Source organism: Coloeus monedula (genome assembly GCF_965178545.1).
Source record: "Coloeus monedula genome assembly, chromosome: 3".
In the NCBI taxonomy this organism is placed as follows: Eukaryota; Metazoa; Chordata; class Aves; order Passeriformes; family Corvidae; genus Coloeus; species Coloeus monedula.
Genome location: NC_138783.1, coordinates 89,768,082 through 89,791,752, shown reverse-complemented (window position 1 = coordinate 89,791,752; position 23,671 = coordinate 89,768,082). Strand labels below are relative to the sequence as shown.

At 42.2% G+C, this 23,671-nt stretch overlaps 1 protein-coding gene across 1 annotated transcript; it reads right to left on the bottom strand.

The window, feature by feature from the left end:
- Positions 1-5,336: 5,336 nt before the first annotated feature.
- LOC309570734 (interleukin-1 receptor type 2-like) lies at positions 5,337-17,698 on the bottom strand. Its single transcript, XM_082277747.1, has 8 exons — positions 17,590-17,698; positions 17,234-17,492; positions 14,911-15,085; positions 13,356-13,530; positions 12,244-12,309; positions 10,860-10,995; positions 8,782-8,927; positions 5,337-7,479 (listed from the first exon to the last, which is right to left on the bottom strand). Exons 1-8 carry the CDS (start codon positions 17,666-17,668, stop codon positions 7,352-7,354), a joined length of 1,164 nt encoding a protein of 387 aa, XP_082133873.1. The 5' UTR covers positions 17,669-17,698; the 3' UTR covers positions 5,337-7,351.
- Positions 17,699-23,671: the final 5,973 nt, after the last annotated feature.

Here is a 23,671-nt window from a genome sequence, read left to right as displayed (position 1 = left end):
AATCCACTTTGTTCAAATATATGCTACAAACATAATAAATGAAAGAAAGATGGAAAAAAGGAAATGCTGAAACTGAACCTAGAGAAATCTAGGAACCAGGATATTCTCTGAAAATTAACTTTTGCTTGTGTGAACAAGCTGTGGCATGCTCAAACCTCCTCAAAGTATTGCATCATAGTAATTTGTTTTAAAGAATAACAAGATTTAAATCATGATCCACTTTTAAAAATCATTGTAAAGTGAGGATTTAATTAGTTTTCTCAATCAAAAAGAAAGAGAATGAAAGCAAATGCTAAATATGACAACCATTAAATCTAAAAGACAAAGCTGGTGATGGCATATACACAGTCTCAGACTGCCTCTGCACAATCAGTGAGTACCATACTGGCTAGACAATGAAAAATTTGAGTTACTGATTTAAGAGGGGTAAGAGGATCACATTTGTGTAAATCAATATTCTGCTTTTATAATGAAGGTTTTAAAAAAACATCATGCAGGAACTGGCAATAATCCTGAAATATAATCCCATAAACTATAAAATACTCCAGCAGTCATGTTTCAGCAGCTGGTTTCTATGTCCTAAAGTACTCTTCCAAGGATGGAAGCTGGATGCCGCTGCCACTTATCATTACTGCACTCTTTGCTCCTTGTCTCCAGTGACCCGACATTCACAGCAGAGACATCACTCCTGCTGCTTTCTTGCAGTCTGTCAGATCTGCTGGCCTGAGCCAGGAAGCTTCTGGGACCCTCACTGGGACAACACTTGGTTCCCAGTGCATGGCCAAAAGTGAATGCCACAGAAGCAGCCATTAAACAGTAAAATAAACAGAAAGTGACATTTAAGAGAATGAGTGGAAAACAACATAACATTTAAGGACTTCCTTCTCCTCCTCTTTGCATAACACTTGGGCCATATGAAGAGCTAAATTATCTCTTACAACACGGTTTTGTTTAGAGACTGGACCATTCCCTCCACCAAGGGAGCCAAGTCTCATTAAGGGCTATTTTCCAGGGGCAGCTGGCATCTCCTGGCAGAGTTTAAAAGACTTGAACTTTGGACATGTCTACAAAGACATATCCAGCAATTGTGTTTAGTGTTTAATTCTTTTGATCTTCCAGCCCTTACAAGTTAGTAAGGTCTGTAAATATGAGCAATGCAGATTTAACTGAGGAAATAATAATAACACAGTAATTAAACTCTAGGATGGCATTTTTTATCTTCAGCTGTCCAGCCTTTTCCAGTGGAGGTAAAGAACACAAAGCCAGAGGACATGATTCAGCCTTGCAGGAAGACCCCCTGCTGTCACACTCATCAAATCCTATTCATAGCTGTACCCAGCTCCAGGTTTGAAGTAATTCCTTTTCCTACCATTACTCCTGCTGAGATGCTCTTTCAGGACCTCACTGTTGCAGTGATTAATTTTGATTATGCATTTCTTATTCCAATCTTATTATGCATGCTCCTTCATTAGTGGAAATAGTTACATGTCCTTACTTTTACTCTCCCTTTGGATGAACTTATGGGCAGTTATCATGGCCTGTCATTGCCTTTCTGGGCAGAAGATAAGCTCATATTGCTTATTCTCACAAGTTCTCCATTCCCCATGCTCTTCCACCCATATTTATGATCTCCCATGCAATCCATATTTCCTAAATGGCACCACTCAATGTGGTAGTTGTAATAATCATCACCAGCGAGACAGTAGTAATAATAATAATCATCATCATCATCATCATCTTACATGTTCTTTCCTACTAAGGAGCAATCAGTCAGCCACTCTTAGGTGATGTTCTTTCTCTACCGTGCTTCTTCCTGCATTTTACTAGCTTAGATTCATCTGAAAAACTACCCATCATCTATGATCAAAGGCAGGGCACTTGTTTCTTTCTTGAGTTGATAGCTCCTTTCTACTCACAAGAAGGAGATCTGTAAGAAAGCAGGAGAGGGACTTTGTACAAGACCATGTAGTGGTAGGACAAGGGGGAATGGCTTTAAACAGAAAGAATGTAGGGTTAGATTAGGAAGTAGAAGGAAATTATTCACTGTGAGGGTTGTGAGGCACTGGAACAGGTTATCTAGAGAACCTGTGGATACCCCATCCCTGAAAGTGTTCAAGACCAGGCTGGATGGGGCTTTAAGTAATCTTCTAGTGGAAAGTGTCCCTGCCCATGGCAGAGGAGATTGGAACTAGATGATCTTTGAGGTCTCTTCCAACTGAAATCATTCTATGATTTAATGATAAGAAGGAGGCCCTAGTCTCCAGCATTCACAGGCTAGCAGAGTAATGATGATGAGAGCAAAGAAACCACCATGTCTTGCCCACACTCTCCTCTGGAGTGTTCTCAAACTCTCTGAAGATCAGCCATGGTAAAGCCCAGCCAAAGCAAAAAGAACGGTAGTAACACACTGAGGGTACATGTAATCACACCCTTTAATTACTTTGTTCAGCAGTGTCTCCAACTTGAAAACCACAAGTCACTTGAGAGTCTTTTTTGCAAGTAAACAAACAGCATCAACTACTTCCAGTCATAGCCTGGCCTCCTTAGCACTTATGACGAAGCACATTTGGGAGCCAAAGCAAGCAAACATTATGATTCATTTATCCCACAGCTTAGCAGATGGATGAATGAATGCTTTATAACCAAGGCAGAACAGGACCTCCACAGCTTTAAATGAATAGTACCGTTCAAGCCTCATGAGACAGAAACACCTCATTATCCAGAAAGGAATCAAGATGTGCATTTCTATGAAATTTACGTACATGTAAGTGAAGTTCCCGAGGCATGACTCAATAGATGACAAGCCAGTAAAAACAGTGAGAAAGAGAGGACCTTCACTTCTTATCAGGACTGAGGTACTGACTTTTTCAACGTGCTACAAAGCAAGGAGTTTGCTGTTTACACCTGAAGTCATTGTCAGGTTCTGAGACAATTTAGACTAGTGCAAACATTTAAAATGGGTAGAAAAGACACACAACTATTAGAGCCAAACTGCACTTTGCAGTTAAAGATTCAGAAATGGATGAATTTCCCAAGCTCTAACAAGTAAGCTTGGTTCTACATGAGTTTTCAGAAGTTTCCTCATTATTATTATTAGTGCCTGGTTGAAGAATTTCAGGAAGATCATGACATGTCCTTGTGGAAAACTGACTGGAGTTATATTTCAGCTGCTTTATTAAGCTCTTTACATGGTATATACCAGGTAATGTATAGACTGATAGAGACTATAGCTTCCACATGAGCACACTAAAGCAGAACATATATACATATACATGTATGTATATAAGTGGTTTCCTTATCAATGACATGAATTTGTCCACTGAAAGCAGACTAGTTTTATGATATTTCATTTTCTGTACAACTTTTTTTTCCAATTTTCTGCTGTAGCCCAGCAGAGCCAGGAAGGAGCAGGCAGGCACTGCCTACCATGGGAGCTGAGCTGGCTGAGTGCTGTGGAAAGGGTGGCAGGCCCCAGCTCACCTGCAGTCACACAGCAGAATTCCTCCTGATCCCAGCAGGGCTCTCTCTACTTCAGCCATGCACACACGACAGCTCTTCCTGTTCTTCCTGTAAGAGCTGTGGCACTTCATGACCATGCAGTCTGTGAGCCACAAACATTTTTCCAAGGCACCAGCTAGATATTTTCAGCCTGCCTCTTATGTTGGATTCCACAATATACGCCTTTGTGCCTGCCTCCCAGCCTCTCACAGTATTTTCATTTAGTGTGAACCTCTGCTTGCTCTGCACAGAGAGCTGCCAGCATTAAAGTCATTTCCCAAGAAAGCCCAGCAGCCTCAACTACATGACAAGGTGTCTCTGGGCTTTAGACTGTTTCTTTTTGTAACCTGTTTGATAACCAGAAATTCAGTGATCCACAACCAGTCATTCCTGTATCCATGAATCCATGCAGAATGGATTCATCTCGCTTTGTCTTAAAATGGTGGAAAAAGACAGACACCTGAGATACAATTCACCCATTTCTTTTAGTCTTTCTCCACTAAGTGGAGAGGAAACATCAGCGGCTGTCTTGGATCAGCTGTATTCCTTTTGGCTGTGTGAAGGCTGGGTGGGAGGTACCCCACCCTAGGCTATCTTTAGCAGCTGCAAGGTTGTGAGTGGACAGGGAGTTCTCAGCTCCAAAACATAAGAACTATTTTTTACTTTTTTTTGCCCTGCTGGGCCTCTTGTTTGCAGATTGAGGCAGATTAATTATAAACACTTTATTTAGCTCTTCATACCTAAAGCACTATTCCTGGCAATGATATTTCAACATGGTCCTTGTCCTCCTGCATGCATGCCTTCCCTCCCCAGTTACTAGAATAAAAAATGTAACTTTCTTGTCTTGATCAGCCAAGATCACCTCTGTGTGCAGGTCAGCCCTTGTTTTCACTTGCTCCCATATTTATTTAAGGGTTTTATTTGGGAACAAGCAGGTAAAATTATTTGCTGCTCTTCAAATTATGTTTAGGTTTGTTTTAGATGCTACTGGTCAAACATTAGTTATGCTGCCTATTTAGATGGATAGCTGGCATCAAGATCACATATTCTGGCCTAAACTAGGAAAGAGTTGTTAACTGAACTCACGTTTTCTGAGAAAAACTTCTGCATGAGAAGCCCTGTCCTGGATGCTAACTCATGCCAAGACCATGGTACACCAGTCTTTTCCCCTCTGTAGGTGTGCCTCCGAAGTCATTGCAGACAGACTAGCTCTCTGGAAAATGCTATAAACTCACAGTCCCAGGTACGAGGTGACCTTGTCCTCCTTGCATCTGTAATCTTTCCAAAGATAAACATTGTGGTGCAGAGCCCTGAATCCTTGACATGAATTGATGTTCCCTAATACTGTACCTCTTTTCAGGTCTGGGAGAGAGCTGCCACCCTCAAAGAGCCATCTTGTATCTCACATCTTTCTTCCCACTCAACTCACACACCAGCATTTTAGTTTGGGTTTTATTTGTTTTCCATTTTTTCACATAACATTTTCAAAATTAAGATAAACCATGTTGCCCTTGTGTATAATGATGCAAATCAGTGTAACACATTTACATTATGTAGCTCACTTGTTCAAATCTACCTGTAAAATACTTACACTGTGTAGCTCACCTGAAGACATCTATTTATGAGGAAAGTGTTCAGAATATTATGATACTAGTAGTCAGAGAAGCAAACATCACTTCATAAAAGAAAAGCCTTTGTTTCTTTACTTTCCATTTGCATTCAAGATGCCACTGAGTATGTAACAGCAATTCTCTAAATATCTAATTTTATCTTACAATCATATTTTTTTCTCCTTCTCTGGTTTGGAGAAGGATCTGAGGTATTTAACTTTCTTATGGCACCAGTACTCTGTATACCAAAAGTTCTGCTTCTTTTGCAGTACTTAGTGAAATCCAACCCTGCCCCTACAGCCACCTATGTGATCACACTAGTCTTGGAAGATTCAGGTGGAAAGAAAGAGCAAATCACAGTTTGTAAGATTACATTTACTGACAAACCTAATTTGTTCTCTAGGTACAGACTAGCAGTTGTTTGAAAATAATGAGCATTCCTGATGCTCCTAAAACATCTTCAGTATTCCCTCCAACATTGGTCAGTTCATCTATAGCTCTCTTCCTTCAAAGAACCGATATCCAAGTGGACTGACCTCTTCACTTGCATCCACCTTTTTCCCATCTGCCCATAAAATACATGGAGTCCTTATCATCTTTAATATTCTGCACTTGGAAACAGTGAGTCCTGTGGTTTTCTCTGGATGCCCTTGACTCAAACTGCGTCAGAGCTCTAATCTCTGTGCCTGTATCTTCACAACAAACATTTAGAATATTTAAAGGGAGGCTTTGGTTTAAATCTCATTGCATATGAATGTTCTTGCTAACAGAGTGAAGATTTCTTAACTCAAGCCACATCCTACTCTTTAAAATCCTTCCAGATATTTATTGGGCTAAACTCAGAGCCAACTAGAAGTGGTGGTGGAAAGGAATAAGGTCATGGTCTCTCCCAGATGGATGTGAGCCATTCACTTCTCCAGTGTGTTACAATTTGGTTTTTTGGAGCCAAAGTTTTTCCTGATTGTTTTTTCCTATGGAGTTTGAAAATCCTCTAGGATTATTCACATGAACAAAAAGCTTTATATTTGGTGTCTGTGAGAGGTGACAGTTATGGAGCTGTAGTAATCTAGGCCTTAATGCAGGTTCTCTTCCCTCCTATACAGATGAAGATAATACACATTATACATCATGTAATGATTTCTCAGCTGACATAAGTGGTGTCTCTTTGAAGAGGAAGTAACCAAGTTATTTTACTCATTCTGACCCTCAAAGTACAACATGATCACTGATTATTTATTGCTCCCTTATGATTTATGTCAAGACTAGAATCCAGTTAGGTTAACCTAACCAGCAGTGTTTTGTATCATGAGTAACCAATTTGCATACTGCAATTAAAAGGACACAATCGGAAGCTACACCAGGCTGGTCACAAAAGGGTTGGAGGCACAGAAGTGTGAGACTATACATTATTACTGGCATTATGTCCAATCACTTCCAGGAATAAAACTTTTTATTAGCCAAATTTCTCTCTAAACACTTAAACATCCCTCCAATTCTTTCCTTGGCAAAGATGACTACATGTTACAGCTGCCTATGAATCCCTAGTAACATATTGGTAGATAAAACAGAACTGAATTCTTCTGTGTACAGTTATCTGTTATACAGATGGAGTTATCTCTGGGGGAGGGATATTCTGAGACAGTCTATTTCAGCAAAGAGTAATCCAAATGGTGAACAAAATTAGTTTTTCCGTGGAGAAGTTCATAGATATACAGTTGCCATGACAACTGCATTTGGCTCTGGAAAAAGGAAAACAAATGGCTCTTTTTAGACTGAAGTAAAATAAATTTATGCTGGTTGCATAGGAAAACTGCTTTTTCACTCTAGTGTCAAATAGTCCTTCTGTAGCAAGCTTCCTTATCTTCCTTTTTTTAGATTTTAGGGCATTTATTTTCCTTTTTAAAAAAAAAAGTACATCTATTGGAATTAAAAATTGTGAGAGCACCTCCCTTTCCCTACCCTACCCTTCCCATGTCCAGAGCATGGTTTTGCGTTCCAAAATTCTACAGATTTCACCCTACAGAACAATAGAACCAGATTTCCTGCATCTAAGCAGCATAAAAATGCAAACTTATATTCTTAACTTCATCAGATCATAGAACACTTGGAGAAGTGGAAAAGAGCTGTTATTATCAGTCTGTTGGGAATGTACTGTGTCAGGTTTGAAATGCTCTCTGTGTCTGACATGAAAGACAGCCAGGGTGATTTTTTGTTCCATTGGCAGTTGGAGAACCAAGTGGATTTTAAACCTTTGGTATTGTATATCCTTTATCAGCTCTCCGCTTCCAGCACTTGCGCATGTATATCCCTCCCACGATCACGCAGGCCAGTGCAACAGGAATCATTGCAATGTACCAGGACAGACCAACAGCTGGAAAAGTAAACAAATTAAATATTAGAAAAACAGAAAAAACCCCAACAAACTCCCAGGAGCGTAGTTCTCTAAGCTCAAGTGGGAAGAGGAGAAATCACAATAAAAAGGATGTCTGCAAGTTAACCTTCCAGCTGGGCTTATCACCTTTGAAAGGAATAGGTCTGTTGATTGAGCACTCTGGGAAATGTGTTCATGAAGATGGGAGGAAGGATTGGAAAACAACAGAGGGTGAGAATTTAAGGTTCAGTCTTTTGCAGACACCCAGCTTTCTGAACACCTGATCAGAGCAGCTGTGTCCTTTTTATCTTGGTTTCTTAAAAGCAGAGACATTCCTAGCCGGAAATCCAAGCACCATGTGGTGCAGGAGTACTTAACATTTAGTCCACCCACACAAGTTGTGTGAATAACTTTCTCCTACAGAGCAGTTTATAAATTAGCAGTGATTGACCCAAGACTCAAAACTTCTTCACAAATCTGGCTGATTTCCAACACCAGTGTCTATCCAGACCATTTTGGATTATTCCAATATATATTGCCTCCTCTGTAGTTATACCTATGTAGCTCATGGAAGAGAAGAGCAGCACATGATCCAGCAAACTGAATACAAATCCCTCATCAGAGGGTGCTGGAGTGAGTCATAACTGATAATGAAGCTGAAAGTGTTCATGTGACTTTCTAAGAGAGCGTGAGCAAACTTTGGCGATTCACCAACACCATGCAAAGAAACAATTAGCATTGCTTCACATTGTTTATGCAGCTGGTTCTTGGCCAATGGTTTATCACACTGCAACATTAATTGCACTGAGTTTAGATATCTCTTCCCATCACTAGGAGTCAAAATAACAACACCCATCATAATATACACTTCTTGTTATTTTGGCAGAAGTCTGTGCATGAGGAAAAGGAACACTCTAATCATTTATTCTGTTATTGTCCTTTTATTCCCTGCTTGTTGAGGAACTGGAGGAGATTTGGCCCTGCTGCAAAGAGAGTGTGCCAGTAGTCTCACTGGAACAATTATTGCACAAAGTGTATCTAAATTGAAGCCTCATCCAACAAACAGATATACCAGCACAGATGGATCCTTATCCCTTCATAAAATGTCAGTAAATGACCTGCTGTAGTAGGTGTATTTTGTGAATAGGCTATATCAAAGACTAAAGGTGAAAGAGGCAACTGGATTTTCTCCAGGAAATAACTCATCCCAACACTAGCTCTGACAGTATAAACAGATCAGATGATAATTTAGCATTAGAATAATAATAATAATTATCAAAAATAAGCAGTCAAAATAACTACCTTCCTGCTTGACCCTTGTTGGCAGTACTTGGTATCCATATCTGTTCTCAGCCAGACAGGTAAAGTCTGTGTAAAAGTCCACTTCTTCAACAGAATCAAAAATCAGTGGTACTTCAATGAAGTTTTCACCATTTTCTACAATTTCTCTGGAAGAATAAGAAAGATTTAATGTTAAATATTTTAATAAGATGGTTTTCCTCTATTTGATATGTCCCTTCTAACAGCACATCGCAAGAAAATGCGTTGGATATTGGCTCATTTCTGAACCAGCCCCTCAGCATTCATGGACACCTGTTGTCTTCAGCCCAGTTGTGCTATTTGTGTGTCCGTGGGCAGTACCTATCCTGCACTTTTTGGAGTCCAGAGGAAAAAAAAAATCTGGATTTGTCTTGCAAAAACAAAGAAAAGGGAGGGGGAAAAAGGTAAGTAGAATTCTGTGTATCTTTGAGTTCACTTCACAGCATTGTGCAAGGACCTAATTCCTTCTCTCTGACCACCTGAGGTTAATTCTTATGACCAGCTGGAAGAGGACATATGGAGAACATAACCCTGCAAATACTCTCTGAGAAAACTGAACCACCATTCCTGTCTATCACGTGCTCAAAGCCAATTGCTCAATACAAGAAACTGTCCAAGAGGTTTCCAGCTTATTTCAACATGATTATTTCAGGAGTCCCACTATTTTCAAGTGATTTTCTAGCTGTAGTCAAATATTCTCCGTTGATATCTTTTAGTCATTACCAGAGCAGTTGTCCAGCTGCTCCTAAATGGTCAGATCACGAGCCTGCATTGCACAGCAGCAATGGAATTCCCTGGGCGCTCCTCTCAGGAGCTCTTTGCCAGAGATTTCTGCAGGGAATTTGTTTTCCCAGTGGCATTTGAGCTGTTTTGTCATGCTGCCATAATGAGGGCTTCCAGCAGAACTGGGGTGTCTCGCACACTGTGGGTCCTGCAGGAACCTCAGCTGTCACTGTCACTGTCCTTGTGCAATTGCATGATAATATATAACAGCAATAATGATAGTAATAGGCATAACAAAAATAAATTTCAAAGTCCAAGTAAGAAAGTGCTGCTCTATTCTAAAGCCTGCAGAGATTATAGCTGCAGCACATTTTGTGGTTCCTGTCCACAGGTCCAATGCATTTTCACTTATCCAGATGAACAAGATTATAAATTAGTTTTCTCAGTCATGCTGTGGGGAATGGGAAAATACCTAAAGGCTGGGACATACAGCTGAGTTACTATGTTGCCTCTGGCTGCACCATGGCCAGGCTGTTACCTGGCACTGGTGGCCACAAATTGCCAAAACCATCTCACATCCATAACTGTAAGAAACTAGTGGGAAAAGCCTTGAGGCACGCAGCTATGAGGCAGCTAGAGAAGCCTGGCAGCATGCAGCTAGGAGGCAGCTGAAAGAAGGCTCCTCAAAACAGGGAGACACAATGAATCAGGGCAAGAGGATGTGGAACATCCTGTTTCTCCCTCCCACCAGCATCCCCTTCAGTGCTACTCTGGCATCAATTCTAGCACTCAGCGGGTGTCTGTGTGAGTCAGTTTAACTCACTAATGTGGAAAAGAACACGCTTAGAAGGAAAAACAGTGTTATTAAAAAAAAACAAAAACAAAAACCAACAAACCACTAGATAATTTTCTGTTGTCTTAGTGTACTCAAGAGAACCTCATGAATGTCAGGGACAGAATGTAGCCACTTTTCTGGCATGGCGTAAGGAGAGAGATAAGAGAAGCACTGGGAAAAATTAAGTCTCCTTGCTTTCCACTGCATTCAGCTCTTACATCAGCTCAGTTGTTCATGAAAACGTGCTTAAAGTTTAAGTGTCAAAGCTGGCTCATTTGAAAAATACCATGTAACGAAAAACAGAGATAAAGAATTTATTTGACTGATTAGGTTGGGCTTGGGGTTTTTTTGCTTGTCTGCCCTTTCTTTTTCCCAGCTCTCACCTTCACTTCAGATCTGTCCATTTCCCATTTCATTACCTGGCACTCAGCTGCACCAAGAGCCCCTGCAGCACTGCACATTGAAACAATAAGCACAAGGAAGCACTTTCAGCCAGACTTACTGTCGTTCTCCCTCTGTAACTCTGCTTTGTTTATAAACCACGTCAACTCTGGTGTCATTTGCTAGCCATTCCACATCAGTTTGGAAATGGCTGCTCAGCCCAACAAACACTTTGCACGGGAGAGTCATCTTGGAGCCTGTCAAAAAAAGGAAGATTGAAAAACAATTTGGATACATACGAAGAACTACTCTTCCTTTTGGTGAAAACCAACAACTCCAGTGTGAGACCCCACAAACATCAAGAACCACTTCTTTCATAACTGAAGTTAATCTCCAAACTGCTTTTGATCCCCTACTCCTTGGCAGCAAGACCCTTCGGTTTGGCAGTCCTTCCCTGCTGCTAACCAAATAATTTCCCTATTGCAACAGTTAGCAATTCTTGCACTAAACACATTCCCTAGAGGCAAAGCTGTGTCCCTATGGCCTTGCCCTTTCTGACGTACTGCAGTCCAAAGGGCACTGTGTGATTTACCCCTCTGGAGCAACTGCATTAACCAGCAGCACAGCTTCACACAGAGATGCTGTGGGTGAGGACATTCAGCTCAAGGTGGGACCTCCACGGATAAAGTGATTTTGCAAAAATTCTGAAACTTTGCTATAATTACTGTAACACAGGGATAAGGAGACTCCAGATCGGTGTCTATATGATATGGAAAACACAGGGCTCAATAATGGAAATAATGTTATTATTATACCTGTGCAGGTAGTGATAAAAGGAACATAAAACACCACACAGAGGTAGATAGGGGAAAAAAAAAAAAAACAAAAAACCTCTTTGGCCTACACCGATGGAGAGAAAAGTGGCAGAGAAAACTAACAACATCATAGGATGTAGCTGTGTGTATAGTACCCAGATTAAAACGTCTAGTGTAAAATGTAACTGGCATTTTCTGGGAAGAAGGAATACAACAGAAATTTGTTGCCATCATATAATCTTCAAAGAAAAATTGAGATCCTATCAAGGTACTTGCTAGCTAACAACTGTCTAGTTCAAACAGCAAAAAGGAATGAAAAAAAGTCTCCTTTCAAAAGAGCTAGATGGCTCATTCAAAGCTACACGACAACCTAAACCAATTTCAGGAAGTATGAAAAAGAAAAGCTCTTAGTGAAGTGAGAACTCTGGACAGCTGAGCTAATGGTGCAAATATGCTTTTATTGCATGGTAAGGGGCTAAAATTGACAGCAGTTCTGCAGCGTCTCTTACCTGGAAGATAGCATCTGGTTGTAGACATTAAAAAGCAAAAAAATACTCTAGCACTGACCCTCAACTAATATAATTGAGATTTAAAAACCTGTAAAAATTTAAGCCAAAAAATTACACCGTAAGAGGACCTGCTCTAATTTTTCTCTGACTAAATGTTTCCAAAAATAATGTTGGGCCTTACCAAGAGCAGCTGATGTTGTCTTTTGCGCTGGATACACAATTATCGGGGTAGTTCTCTTCTCTTGTTCTTGACAGAGAAAGAGAACAGAGTCAGTGCTAAGACAAGAGAAAATGTGGGCATGGCCCCAGAACTAGAAACATGCCACTTAACCCAACATCCATCGTCTCCCAGGAAAGGATTTGATTGCTAAAGCCCCTGGCAAACAGATATTCCCGTTCAAAGCCGAGCCCCGCGGCTGCGGGGACGGGCGGGGCGCCGCTCCCATCCCGATCCTCAGGGATGCACACGAGGAATTCGCGGCACGGCCGCCCTCTGCCGGCCGCTCTGCGCAGCTCTGCGAAACAGCGGCTTGTCTCCGCCCTGAGCCACCGCGAAATGCTTTATCTCCGAACCCCTCTGAAGCCCTTGGCAGTGACACACCCCCTCCTGCCCCCAAGGCATAAATTATTCGGGTTAACAAACACAGGTACTTGCAGGAGGGACCCCCACCCTGCCAGGGGTGCTGTGGGAGCCCCATCAGGGCCAGGACAAGCACTCACAGTGTCACCCTTCCCTTGGCACGGCTGAGAGGCTGAGCACGAGCTCCTCTCAAGAGTTTTGTCAGCGAAGAAGAGGGTTTCTTATGTGCTGTAACATTTTAATATGTCAATCATTGAATCACAGACCCACAGAATGGTTTAGGTTGGAAGGAACCTTTAAGACCACCTAGTTCTGATCCTCTTACCATGGGCAGGGACACCTTCCACTAGACCAGGTTGCTCAAATCCCCATCCAGCCTAGCCTTGAACGCTTCCAGGGATGGGGGAACATCCACAACTTCTCTGGGGAACCTCTGCAAGTGCCTCACTACTCTCACAGTAAAAAACTTCCTCCTAATAGCTAATCTCAACCTGCCCTCTTTCAGCTTGAAGCCATTCTCCCTTGTCCTGTGACTTCATGCTCTTGTAAGAAGTCCCTCTCCATTTTTCTTGTAAGCCCCCTTCAGGTACTGGTATGCCACAATTCGGTCACACTGAAGCCTTCTCTTCTCCAGGCTGAACAAACACAATTGTCTCAGCCTTTCCTTGTACAAGAGGTGTTCCATCCCTCTGATCATCTGATACTATATTTACCAACAGTCTCCAGTTGAATTGTCCTGGTGATTTCATATGCCACACCTTCAAATGGAAATGACATCTTGCAGGTGTAATACCCAGCGTCTGTTGGTAGCACAGATGTCATGATCAGAGAAGCCGAACCTTTCAGAATGACAAATCTTTCGTTGTCATCTTCCAAAGGCAGAGCATCCTGGAGAAAGGACAGAAACTGGTGTTATGACTTAAATAGCTATGGTTACACCCTGTGTAACTCCCAGACAGATTATCCCTGTCTCTCTCTTACTACAAGTTCACTTATCACTGGGAAATCTGAGCAGTTCTGCTTTCCCACCAAAGCACAAGTTCTCTGAATGTGTATCCATCTCTAAAATGCCTCATGGCACTATATGAAGTGTGAAGAATTGCTATTTTAATCTATATATAGTGTGTGTGCATAGCTCTTTAATAAAGTGCATATTTTAAGATGGAATACATATAACAAGCTCTTCCCTGAGTCATCTGAAGAGCAATCACCCAAGATTTCAGCACCCATGGAGGTTTTCAAAATGTTATCACTTTCCATACATGACCTCAAAAGAGTAACATTCTAAGATGTTGTTTGAAGAAAAATACTTGTGATCATGTAGGATTTCACGTAACTGTTACTTATCCTATAGATCTCATAAACTGTTAGAAAATCCGGCTCTGTATCCCTAAGGCTCTTCTCATACACAGTTTGGAGCCCTGCTAGGAGAAATTATGTTCCTTCCTCATGAAGGCAGGGTGGCTCTTTCTTACATTTGTAACAAGAACCACATTGAGGGGAGCAGCCTTTTGCTTAGATAAGGTGGGTTATGTTCCCACTTCTGAAGGGAGTCCTGAGCAGCAACATTTTGCTGGTATGGTGCAGATCACAGCCTAGACACAGCCTGTATATTGCATCCTGTGGGAAGGCTACAGCTGCACAAGGCAGAGTGTGTGATCATAGGGGACTGTAAATAAAAGCTACACTGAGGTGTTAGGGAAATGTAAGAAGAATCCCCTGCTCTCCAGTGTGACACTGAACAGCTGAGGATGTTGTATTTGATCTTAGAGGCAAAACCAGGCTTGCCTACTTGAAAAGCAGCAAACTGGCCAGTTAGGCAAGAGAACACTCCAAGTATTGTGCAATTCATCCAGTATTTCCAAATGCTGTATTCCAGTTGATTAATGAAAGCTACCTCACCTGAACATGGAGGAAGCATCCCTGGGAGGTCCTACTTTATGGGATTCACTAGAAGGGCCATAAAAAGAAGCACAGAGCCAAAGAGAAAAAGACTGTTATCAGGTGGCAAACCTTGGAGCTGGGTAAGTAATTTAGCCTTAAAAACAGTTGCACAGCCTGTAAGAGCAGAAAACATGTGGAACACTTCACCCCATGCTGAGTGTACCCCAGAGAACTTTTCTTAAAATGCAAACATCTGCCCCAAAATTCCCAGTATATTACACTGTGCTCATGACTAAGAACATGATGTTCAGGAGAAATGTGAAGTGGAGATTTATGTGCCAAGTTGGGATGAGGCTATGCACAAAGAGGAAATGAAAGTTCTACCTTGTACCACTTGAGCTCCAGGCTTGTCCTATTGGGTGTAAAATCCCACAGGTCAGGACAAACAATTTTTCCAGAGGTGAAAGTGAAGAGGACCTGGGGATAGGCAATCTCCTGAGCAGCTGTTTTCTCCACAACTGTGAGGTGGATGGAGACCTCGGCGCAGTAGGAGGAGTTCCTGCAGACAGAGCAGGGAGAGGTGAGCCCCCAAGAGTGATGAGGGGAACTCGAATGACACCCTTGGTTTCCTCCTGGCTCCATTTCCCTCCTTAACATAGACCAAGACTGAGATCATACCAGGAGGGATGCTGGAAAATCGCTGGTACTGTTCTTTTGGCACAATCTAAACATGTTGCTGACACATCTGCCTCAGACCTTTAGGCTTTCCTTTTCTTTTTAGTACAAGTTTCCTGTGCACCTTTAGGCTGCAGCATGATTTTAACTTTGTGGGGAGGGGGAACATGTTCACCTGAACAATAGCAGGTGTGTCATGAACCTTCCATCATTTCCTTGGAAGAGGTTTTGACTGTGAAAATGCTAATAATGAAATAAAAAGCTTAAAGCATGTATTAAAATACATCTGCAGTTACTGTTGCACAACCATAGACACTTGTGTGAGTACGTATCATTTTGTGTAGCAAAGAAGGCATTCTGGCTTTGAAAGGTTTGCAATATTCAACATTTTTTTCTGGCCCCAAGTGACAATTCCACTCCCAATGAAGACTGAACCGGGAGAGATAGATGCTTAAATTATATCCTTTACAACCTCTGGAAGCCTGTTTTGGAGATGCCTCTACTCAGGGCAGTGCCTGATCCTTGAAGGGGACAGCAAAGCCAGGGGAGCCGGGCTGCTACCTCCAGGACAGCAGCTGTGGGCTGCAAGCAGACAGATTGAGACTACTGCCAGGGCACTGTGGCCATCTGCCACATACAGGCCAGATGCCCAAATCCAAAATATTTGCTCCACAGAACACAGAAGCAGAGATCTGTGATAGTTTACCACTACTTTCATTTTACACAGCTGATAAAAAAATCTGCTGGCTTCCCTGTGGGATAATTTGCAGAGGAAATGCAATTTGCTTGCACTTTATTAATCCTATAATAATGCTAGCAATGAAATTACCTACTTGGCTCTTGCATGTCTTTTCCAAATATGCTTCCCAGCATTTTACTAGATCTCTCAGTAACACTGCCATAGTGTTATATATTGACAAAGTGAGGCAGAATAGTCTGAAAAGAGGATTAAAAAACACTCTTGAACATCCCAGGCAACTACTCTGCTCTAGAACAGTATTTGGAACCTTTTGTTGTTTGGGCCTCACTGTCAGTGTCTTCTCTTCTGCTCCACAACTGAAATTGCTGCTAAGACATGTGGAGAAAGGCCAACCTGATACACTGAGCATGATTTCTCAACTTGTCCACCTCTTCTACTGCTGACATGCATCACTCACAAGGTGTGCCTTGCAAGCAAGGAGACCGTGCTCTCCACAAGCAGCTTCAGGGATGTGGAGATACGTTCTCCAGAGCAAGGTGCCAGAGATACTGAGAGGCTGCCTGGCTGCAGGAGATGGCAAGGGACAGGGACCTGGAATATCTTTTGAAGTTCGGGCTCTAAGGGTGATGGGAGTTTTTGCCTTCCTCAGTCCTCTACAAATCCAGACCCTGGCACCTCTTTTGACATGGTACAGTGGGCTGTCAGATTGTAAACACTCAGAAAAAAAATGACCAATAGGGCTGAAAAGAGCCATGGCTGAAGTCTCAACTCACGACAACACCACAAATCTGGTACCAGTCTAGTAAATATACATTGGGTCTCATGAAAAGTCTTATTGACAATACCAAGTCAATCAAATTCTGGTTTAAAACATGACGCAGAAGAAAAGTGAAGATCGGGGATAGGAAGACGGAAGAGGAAAGCCACTGCAGAGCCACAATGCCATATATATGTTTCATAAGGCAGTCTGAGGTGCAACAAGGGTATTTGCGCTCAGCAACACCCCCTGCCTGCAGCGTGCCTCACTTGCTATAGCACTGACTGGCTCAGAGACAACCAGAACAAACTCTCCATACACTATTCTCCTATGAGATTGTAGCCAAAATGGCAACCATGTGTCAAAATTTATCCAGATTTCAGTAGACGTAGCTACAGGAAACATACAGCGCTCTCTAAGGGTCCTGACTTCCCACATTCTTTCTCTCTAACAAGGTCAGCAAGGAAATTATGTTATCCAGAAATGCTCTGAATATAACTGGAGTTTAAAATCAAGGTAATGCATTTAGACATAACCACTTTGTTAGTGAACTAGATTTTCTTTTAAATACCTACCTTTTTGTGCAGATATACACTCCCGAGTCTTCTAGCATCACTGGTAAAAACCAGAGTGCATTTCCTTTTGCCCAGATTCTTGAATCTTCATCTCTTCCTGGTATCATGGGGTTTGAACCATTTTTATACCATGTGACATTAGGGGTCAAGGCAGAGAAATCCAAATGTTTGTATCTGGGAGAGGGGCATTTCAGAACCACAGGTTCTCCATGCAGTTCATAGTAGTGTTTGAAAAACACGGTGTGATCTGGGCAGTTTTCTATATAAATCAGAGATATTTTTACATTACTGTCAGACAGGAATATTAAAAAGAAGGGTGAGGGAAACAGAAGGAAAAAAGACAAATATGCACTTACCCGTGGTTTTGACTTGCTGGAGTCTGAAAGCAGAGGCACCTGCTGTGCATGTCACCAGGACAAAGAAGAGCCCACGCATTTTTTTCCACGGGAGATCAGAAGGAGGGGGTCAAAGGAAAGTGTTTTGAAACCTACAAGGAAGTTTATTACAAGATAGAAGATAAAATGAAAATACTCAATGTTATCTGAAGAGTTAACTGCTATTTTTCTCGCTTCAGACCTGGAGAGCTTTGGTTCATCCTCAGTGAGCAGAAAGCTGTCTTCATCCTTAGTTTATGGGGGCTGAACTGTGGAACCAGAACATCTGTCTTGGCACACACATACCACTTCTGGCCCTTCCCTTTCACTCGAGGAGATGAAAACAGCATACCACAAGATGCTGCTGTCCCCACAGCTTTTCAGAGCAGCAGCTACAGGTGGAAAAATCTAGCTCTGCTTATTTTGCAATGTGACTGAAGCACAGGTCAGCTTCTTTGAGTGAGCTGCAGTGTAATAGCTTGGGTGAACACAGAGGCACAGTAGGCCAGCTAGTGTGAATCAAGCTGCAGGAAAACTCCCTGCTACAAGCAGAGCCAAGTTTTCTTGTCTACAACAAATGTTTCTCTTGGGACAAAAAACATGGACTCCCATGGCATGTATACCCATCTTGCTGGTGGTACACAAGTAAGTTTTCAGCATGGACACTACTACCATCTGTTCTGAAAAAAAAAGATAAAGAAAACCCAAACAACCTGTCCTGAAAATCACGTAGGTTGGCACAAAGGGAAAGTTAAATTCTCCGCTGCCAGTCATTCATCAGGTGTCATCTGTATGGGCCTGGCATGGGCATGGCAGTGTCTGTGTACACCACTGAATGCTTCTGCTCTGCCACGAGGCCTCAGCTCCTGCTACTCAGTTGATTAATTATGCTTTACCTCGGTGTGCCTTGGGCAAAAATATATAAAACATGCTGGATAGAGGCGCTAGTTTATGCTCTATGTAAGGAAATTATGAGCAATACAGTACACATATCCACATGATATGTTGCACTATTTCCATTTTACATACAGAAATTGAAACTGCATGTATTTAACATTAGCTTAAAACTATGACGAATATTAAATGACTGGACAACTACTTCAAATCAAAACCAAAAGCAAAAATAAATATTTCTACCAATATAACAACATAAAGCCATATTCACAGGTATACACCTTTGAGTATCTTTTGTGTATCCCATCATGTTCATACTTACATAATGGTTTTAATCCAAATTTCTTCCTGTTCCAGTAGCTATATTTATCTGATATCTGACATTGACTACAATAAACTATTTTCAGCTTGTTGTCATCTCTACAACACCACAAAACCGACTTCTTGCTCAATAATACTGTTTCATAACCATGGGTCATCTCCCCTGCTCTTAGATCGGCATGGGTTTCCAGGGAATCAGTATGGAGCTCTAGCCTCTCTCAGCTACACTTGAACCAGGTGCTAGTGGCATTAGCAAGTCCCATGGTTCATATCAATACCCTGTAAAAGGTGAGTTTCTCTCTCTTCAGATCCTTTGCCTGACAAAAACACTTGGTTATTCTGTTCATAGCTTTCTGGTCCCTTTGGTTTAGTAACTCACAAACTCCATGAGCCCTACACCATTTGAGGGTTTAGAGAAAGTTTTCATTCCCAAATTTCGATCAGCTTCACTTACCTGTGTTTCTGTAGTCTTTCAGCTATGAGCTTCTCAAAGAAGCTATCAGATTGAAAATTCCTAGTGAGGACCTTATATAGGGTTTAGCTCAACCCACGACGGAAATTTGTCTCTCATTGCCCAATCAGATTTGTGTCAAAACCAAATAACGTTTTAGACACAACTTTCTTCCCTTCCGTAGAGTGAGGATGAGAGAAACAGAGGCACAGACAGAGAGAAAATATGTGTTTGGATTTCCCAAAGAAAGGGGAAATGACTGCTAAATATATGACTAATTTTCCCCTTTTCTGACGAATGGAAGCTTGCATACACTCATGTCTTCACATGACTATTTCACATACTACCTCAAGTACCTCAAGTAAAAAAATTCTCATGGGTAACAAAAGGTGTACTGCAGCATAGTCAGCAGCTAAATAATTGCACAGCAGCCAAATAATCTCAATCTTCACATTTTGTGGTTTAGCCAGCTCTTCATGGACAACATGAATCTTCTGTGATTTCCCAGATCGCTGGTGAAACACAAATGTGCTGATTCCCCTTTCCTCTCCTAACATCCATTTTAGTGTGACAGCCTACGTTAAGGCTCTCTTGCAACGGGGTATAAAGAAATAACAGCTTGGTTTCCAGGTTGTAGTGGTTTGGTCCAAAATACTCATTACTGTTTACCTTCTGTGAGATAAGAATTAGGAGATACGCAAAGCAGGCACCAAACTTGAAAGAATATAAGGAAGTTTATTAACAGACCTAAAAGAAGAAAAAAAAAATCATATCACATCTTCAAAACTCTTCTCCTCCCTCCCCGCCCCCCCCTTTCTCCTTTCTCCCAGTGACAATGTAAAAAAGACAACCCATGAGATGTTCAGTCTGTTTATTACTTCCATAATAACCTTGTTCAGTCCATTTAGGAAGAGGAGTCTCTCTTGCCCATGCTATGAAAACATTATCACAACAAGACAGCCGCCCGGGTTGGTTCTCTGCTCGCATGCGAGTCCCTTCCCACGACTGCTTTCAAGGGTCCAATCTTGAGCTACTGGGGTGTAATTTTAAGGTTGAGCCGTTCAGAAACAAAAGTTCTCTTCACCCATCTCTGGGAGCATTTCATCTCTAAGAACAGAGGCCCTCCTCCTTCCCTGGGAACAAAGGGTCCTCCTCATCTTCATCTCTAGGACTATCTCTGGGAGCATCTCTAGGAACTGAGGTTTTCTCCTTTTCCATTTGGAGCAAAAGTCCTCATCGCTTCCATCTCTCCCTGTTCAAACTTCTCATTAAATTACAGCTGCTTCAGCATCTGTTTATCTGAGCGCAGGTACTTTTGCTCACAAGTACAAGTTGAACGCTCCACCCTCCATGCCTTCATGAAATTACAACGGGATACTCTGATATATCATAGCTTTACAACAGAATTTCAGCCTTAAGCATCTCTTTCTCCTCCCTCAGGTTGTCAGCTCTTCACAGCACTAAAAGGGTTAATCTCACCTAGGCCTTGCAGCTGGAATGTTGCTTATTGCTGTTGGTCACATGATCCTTTGCCCACAGTGGTGCAGCTTCAGTTGAATCTTGGCCGCGCTGGAGAGGGGGAGCCGAGCCGCTCCGGCTGCCCACAGCAGGGCTGGGGGGGGGTGGGTTCCACGGCTGGAACAGGTCCATCAGCTCCAGGATGGCCGTGGCCCAGCCCAGCCTGGCCTGAGCAGGGCCTGGCCGGGCCCGCTGGCCCCCACACAGGGCCTGCAGCCACCTGTGCCAGCGCCGGAAACGAGAGAGAGCTGGGGGGAGGGGGGGTGTCTGTTCTTAGGTGTGGATCACAGAGGCGGTCACAACTTTAAGTGGCTTAAAGAATTGTCCATATTCAAACTGGCCAGCTGATAGGTTCTGTCAGGTCACAGAGGAAGCTGTAAGCACCCCTTAGCAAGGACATCCCTTCCGGGACTATGCTTGCTAACCTATGACACAGGTTCATGACGAGGAATAAGAAAATGGTTATGAATTGTGGCAATTTTGGCCTTCGCTTATTTAGAAGAGGGCAATCAAGTGAGGGACTCCAGCTCCCAGATAGAATAACATCCTCAGATACATCTAACAAGGATCAACACTTTTAAACAGCTTTCTTCAGAAGAGTTCTGCCCTGGCTGTCTTTTTATCCAGAAAATATCTTGATCACATGCAGCAGTATGAGGACCTTGAGCTTAAATTGTTTCTCTGGAGGTGCAAAAGTCTAGTATAGAATAACTCAGGAAGAAATGAAAGATAGAACAAGAATTTGACTTTTTTTTAGTAGATTTCTGCTGAGAAGGCCATGTCGTTATGCGGTTAGTTATCACTGAGTAATTTATAAACAGAAATGTGCAAGTCTAGCAGCTATATATATAGAGGTACTCTCTTAGGGAAGCTGGTGTCATTCTGTGGTTTCACTGTGCTGATGATTCATTTATACAGCTCGAGATGTTGGAGCATAGCTGTGAAATTCCTAACTTGGAGACCAGACTATTCCCCATATGTCTCACTCGTTGCTCATCTCACTAGATAGATATTTCCCACACCAGGGCTACATGCAGTGCCTTGCCTCACTTGGGTGGATTTTGCTGTCCTTGGACATCCCAATAAAATAATCAAAATATCGAGAAATATCTAGCGTTCTGGAAGGTCCTTGCAACACAGATTTTCAAAAGGCCTCCACAAGCAAGGTGTCTGTTCATTATCCCTAGTCAATGGAAGGGGAAATGGAAATTCAGGCATCATGGAATGGGGATTACACCTTTTCTGCAAGGGACTGCTAATGTGCCTGCTTCTTACAGCAGCTCCCAGATTCTGCTGTTTCTCCTGGAGGAACTCACCCTGTTCCAGTGGCTCTGTGGCTGATGATGTTTGGCATCCAAGAACTGCAATCCCTTGGACTTTGTTATTTATTCTGTTATCCAGTTTGGCTAAGCAAACTTCATGCAATTAAAAACTGAAGAAAATTTCTCTGGTTCACATAAGAATAAGGTAACGAGGCATTAAGAAATATTGAATGGTGAAAGCTGACTGGCAAGCAGATGCAAAGTAAACCACAACTATTGCACCAACACATGTTATATGGCTTATTGATATGAGCAAACCTGGTTTTAATAATTTATAATACCCTTGTGCACAGTTTCCAGATGGGGTCTTGAGGAGAACAGAAAAGGAAAGGGAAGAAAAGGAGCTCTCCAACTCTGAGAATCACCAAATAACTGTGACAGAAAGAGAAAGACTAAACAGAGGGATTAGCACAATGCACAACAGACTCCAAGAACACAGGAATTTGCAGGCTTAGACAGCAGAGTAAGTGCTGACATACCCCAGTTGTATATGACTAAGTGGGAGAAACAGGAGGTGATGTGCCAAGGGATCCATTTTGTCATGAGGGAGTGCTAGTTTGGCCAGAGCAGCAATGGCTGGGTTACAGATTTCCTCACCACTACAGGTTCCTGGAATTTCCAAAGACCCTTTCACTGCAACAGAAGGCAGGCAAACTGTGAAAAATAATTATACTCTCAAGAGCTGGAAGGGCCAGGGAGGAGGACACCCTCAGTGTAAAAATCAACAGGGTGCAAGGGACAAAGTAACATCTAGAGAGGCCCAGAGTCTCTGTGGACAGACACACAGCCATAGACTGGTGAAATAAAGAAATTATTTCTGAAAAAGTGGCGTTTGCTGGATTTTATTTAAGGTAGAAAACAATCTCTAGGCACAGCCTACTTAATATATGATGCTATGTGGAAAAGCAGTGATGGAGTGCTTTTGCAAAGCTGAGTTTGTTGAAAGTAGTAAAGTGATATTGCTCTCCCCATAAACTGAAGAGGATAATCTAAACTGCTAAATAGTGACAGTCTAAACATCAGTGCATCCTAGTGCATCTTTCAAATGACAATAAAAGTAAAAAAAAAAAAAATATTTTACTGTTCTTCCTTCTCTTATGGATAAAATGGTGCATAGATGTGCTGAATTGTGTTCAGGGATATGGTTAGGGTTAGGGATCAGAGAGTAAAAGTGCCTAGGGCTCCAGGGACACTGGGGATGGAAAAGGCATGCCAAGGGGATCATTGCAGGGCCCCAACATTGCTGCCCCTATATCTTTCTAATCTGGGCCATTCACAGAACCATTCAGTTCAGAAAAAAACCTCTAAGACTATGAAGTCCAACCATTAATGCAGCACCACCATGTTAATCACTAAACCACATCCCCAAGTACCATATCCACATGCCTTTTAAACACTTCCAGGGATGGTGATTTCAGCATTTCCCTGGGCAGCATATTCCAAAGCCTGTGCATCCTTTCAGCAAATAAATTTTTCCTAATATCTAGTCTAAACCTTCCCTGGTACAACTTGAGGCCATTTCGTCTTGTGCTGTCACTTGTTACCTGGGAGAAGAGAC

Coding starts and splice junctions, on each gene's coding strand:
- LOC309570734 (XM_082277747.1), bottom strand. CDS start 17,668: ATGCGTGGGCTCTTCTTTGTCCTGGTGACATGCACAGCAGGTGCCTCT. Junction 12,310..13,355: donor AATTCAACTGGAGACTGTTG/GTAAATATAGTA, acceptor TTCTCTGTCAAG/AACAAGAGAAGAGAACTACC. Junction 8,928..10,859: donor GTTACAGAGGGAGAACGACA/GTAAGTCTGGCT, acceptor TTATTCTTCCAG/AGAAATTGTAGAAAATGGTG.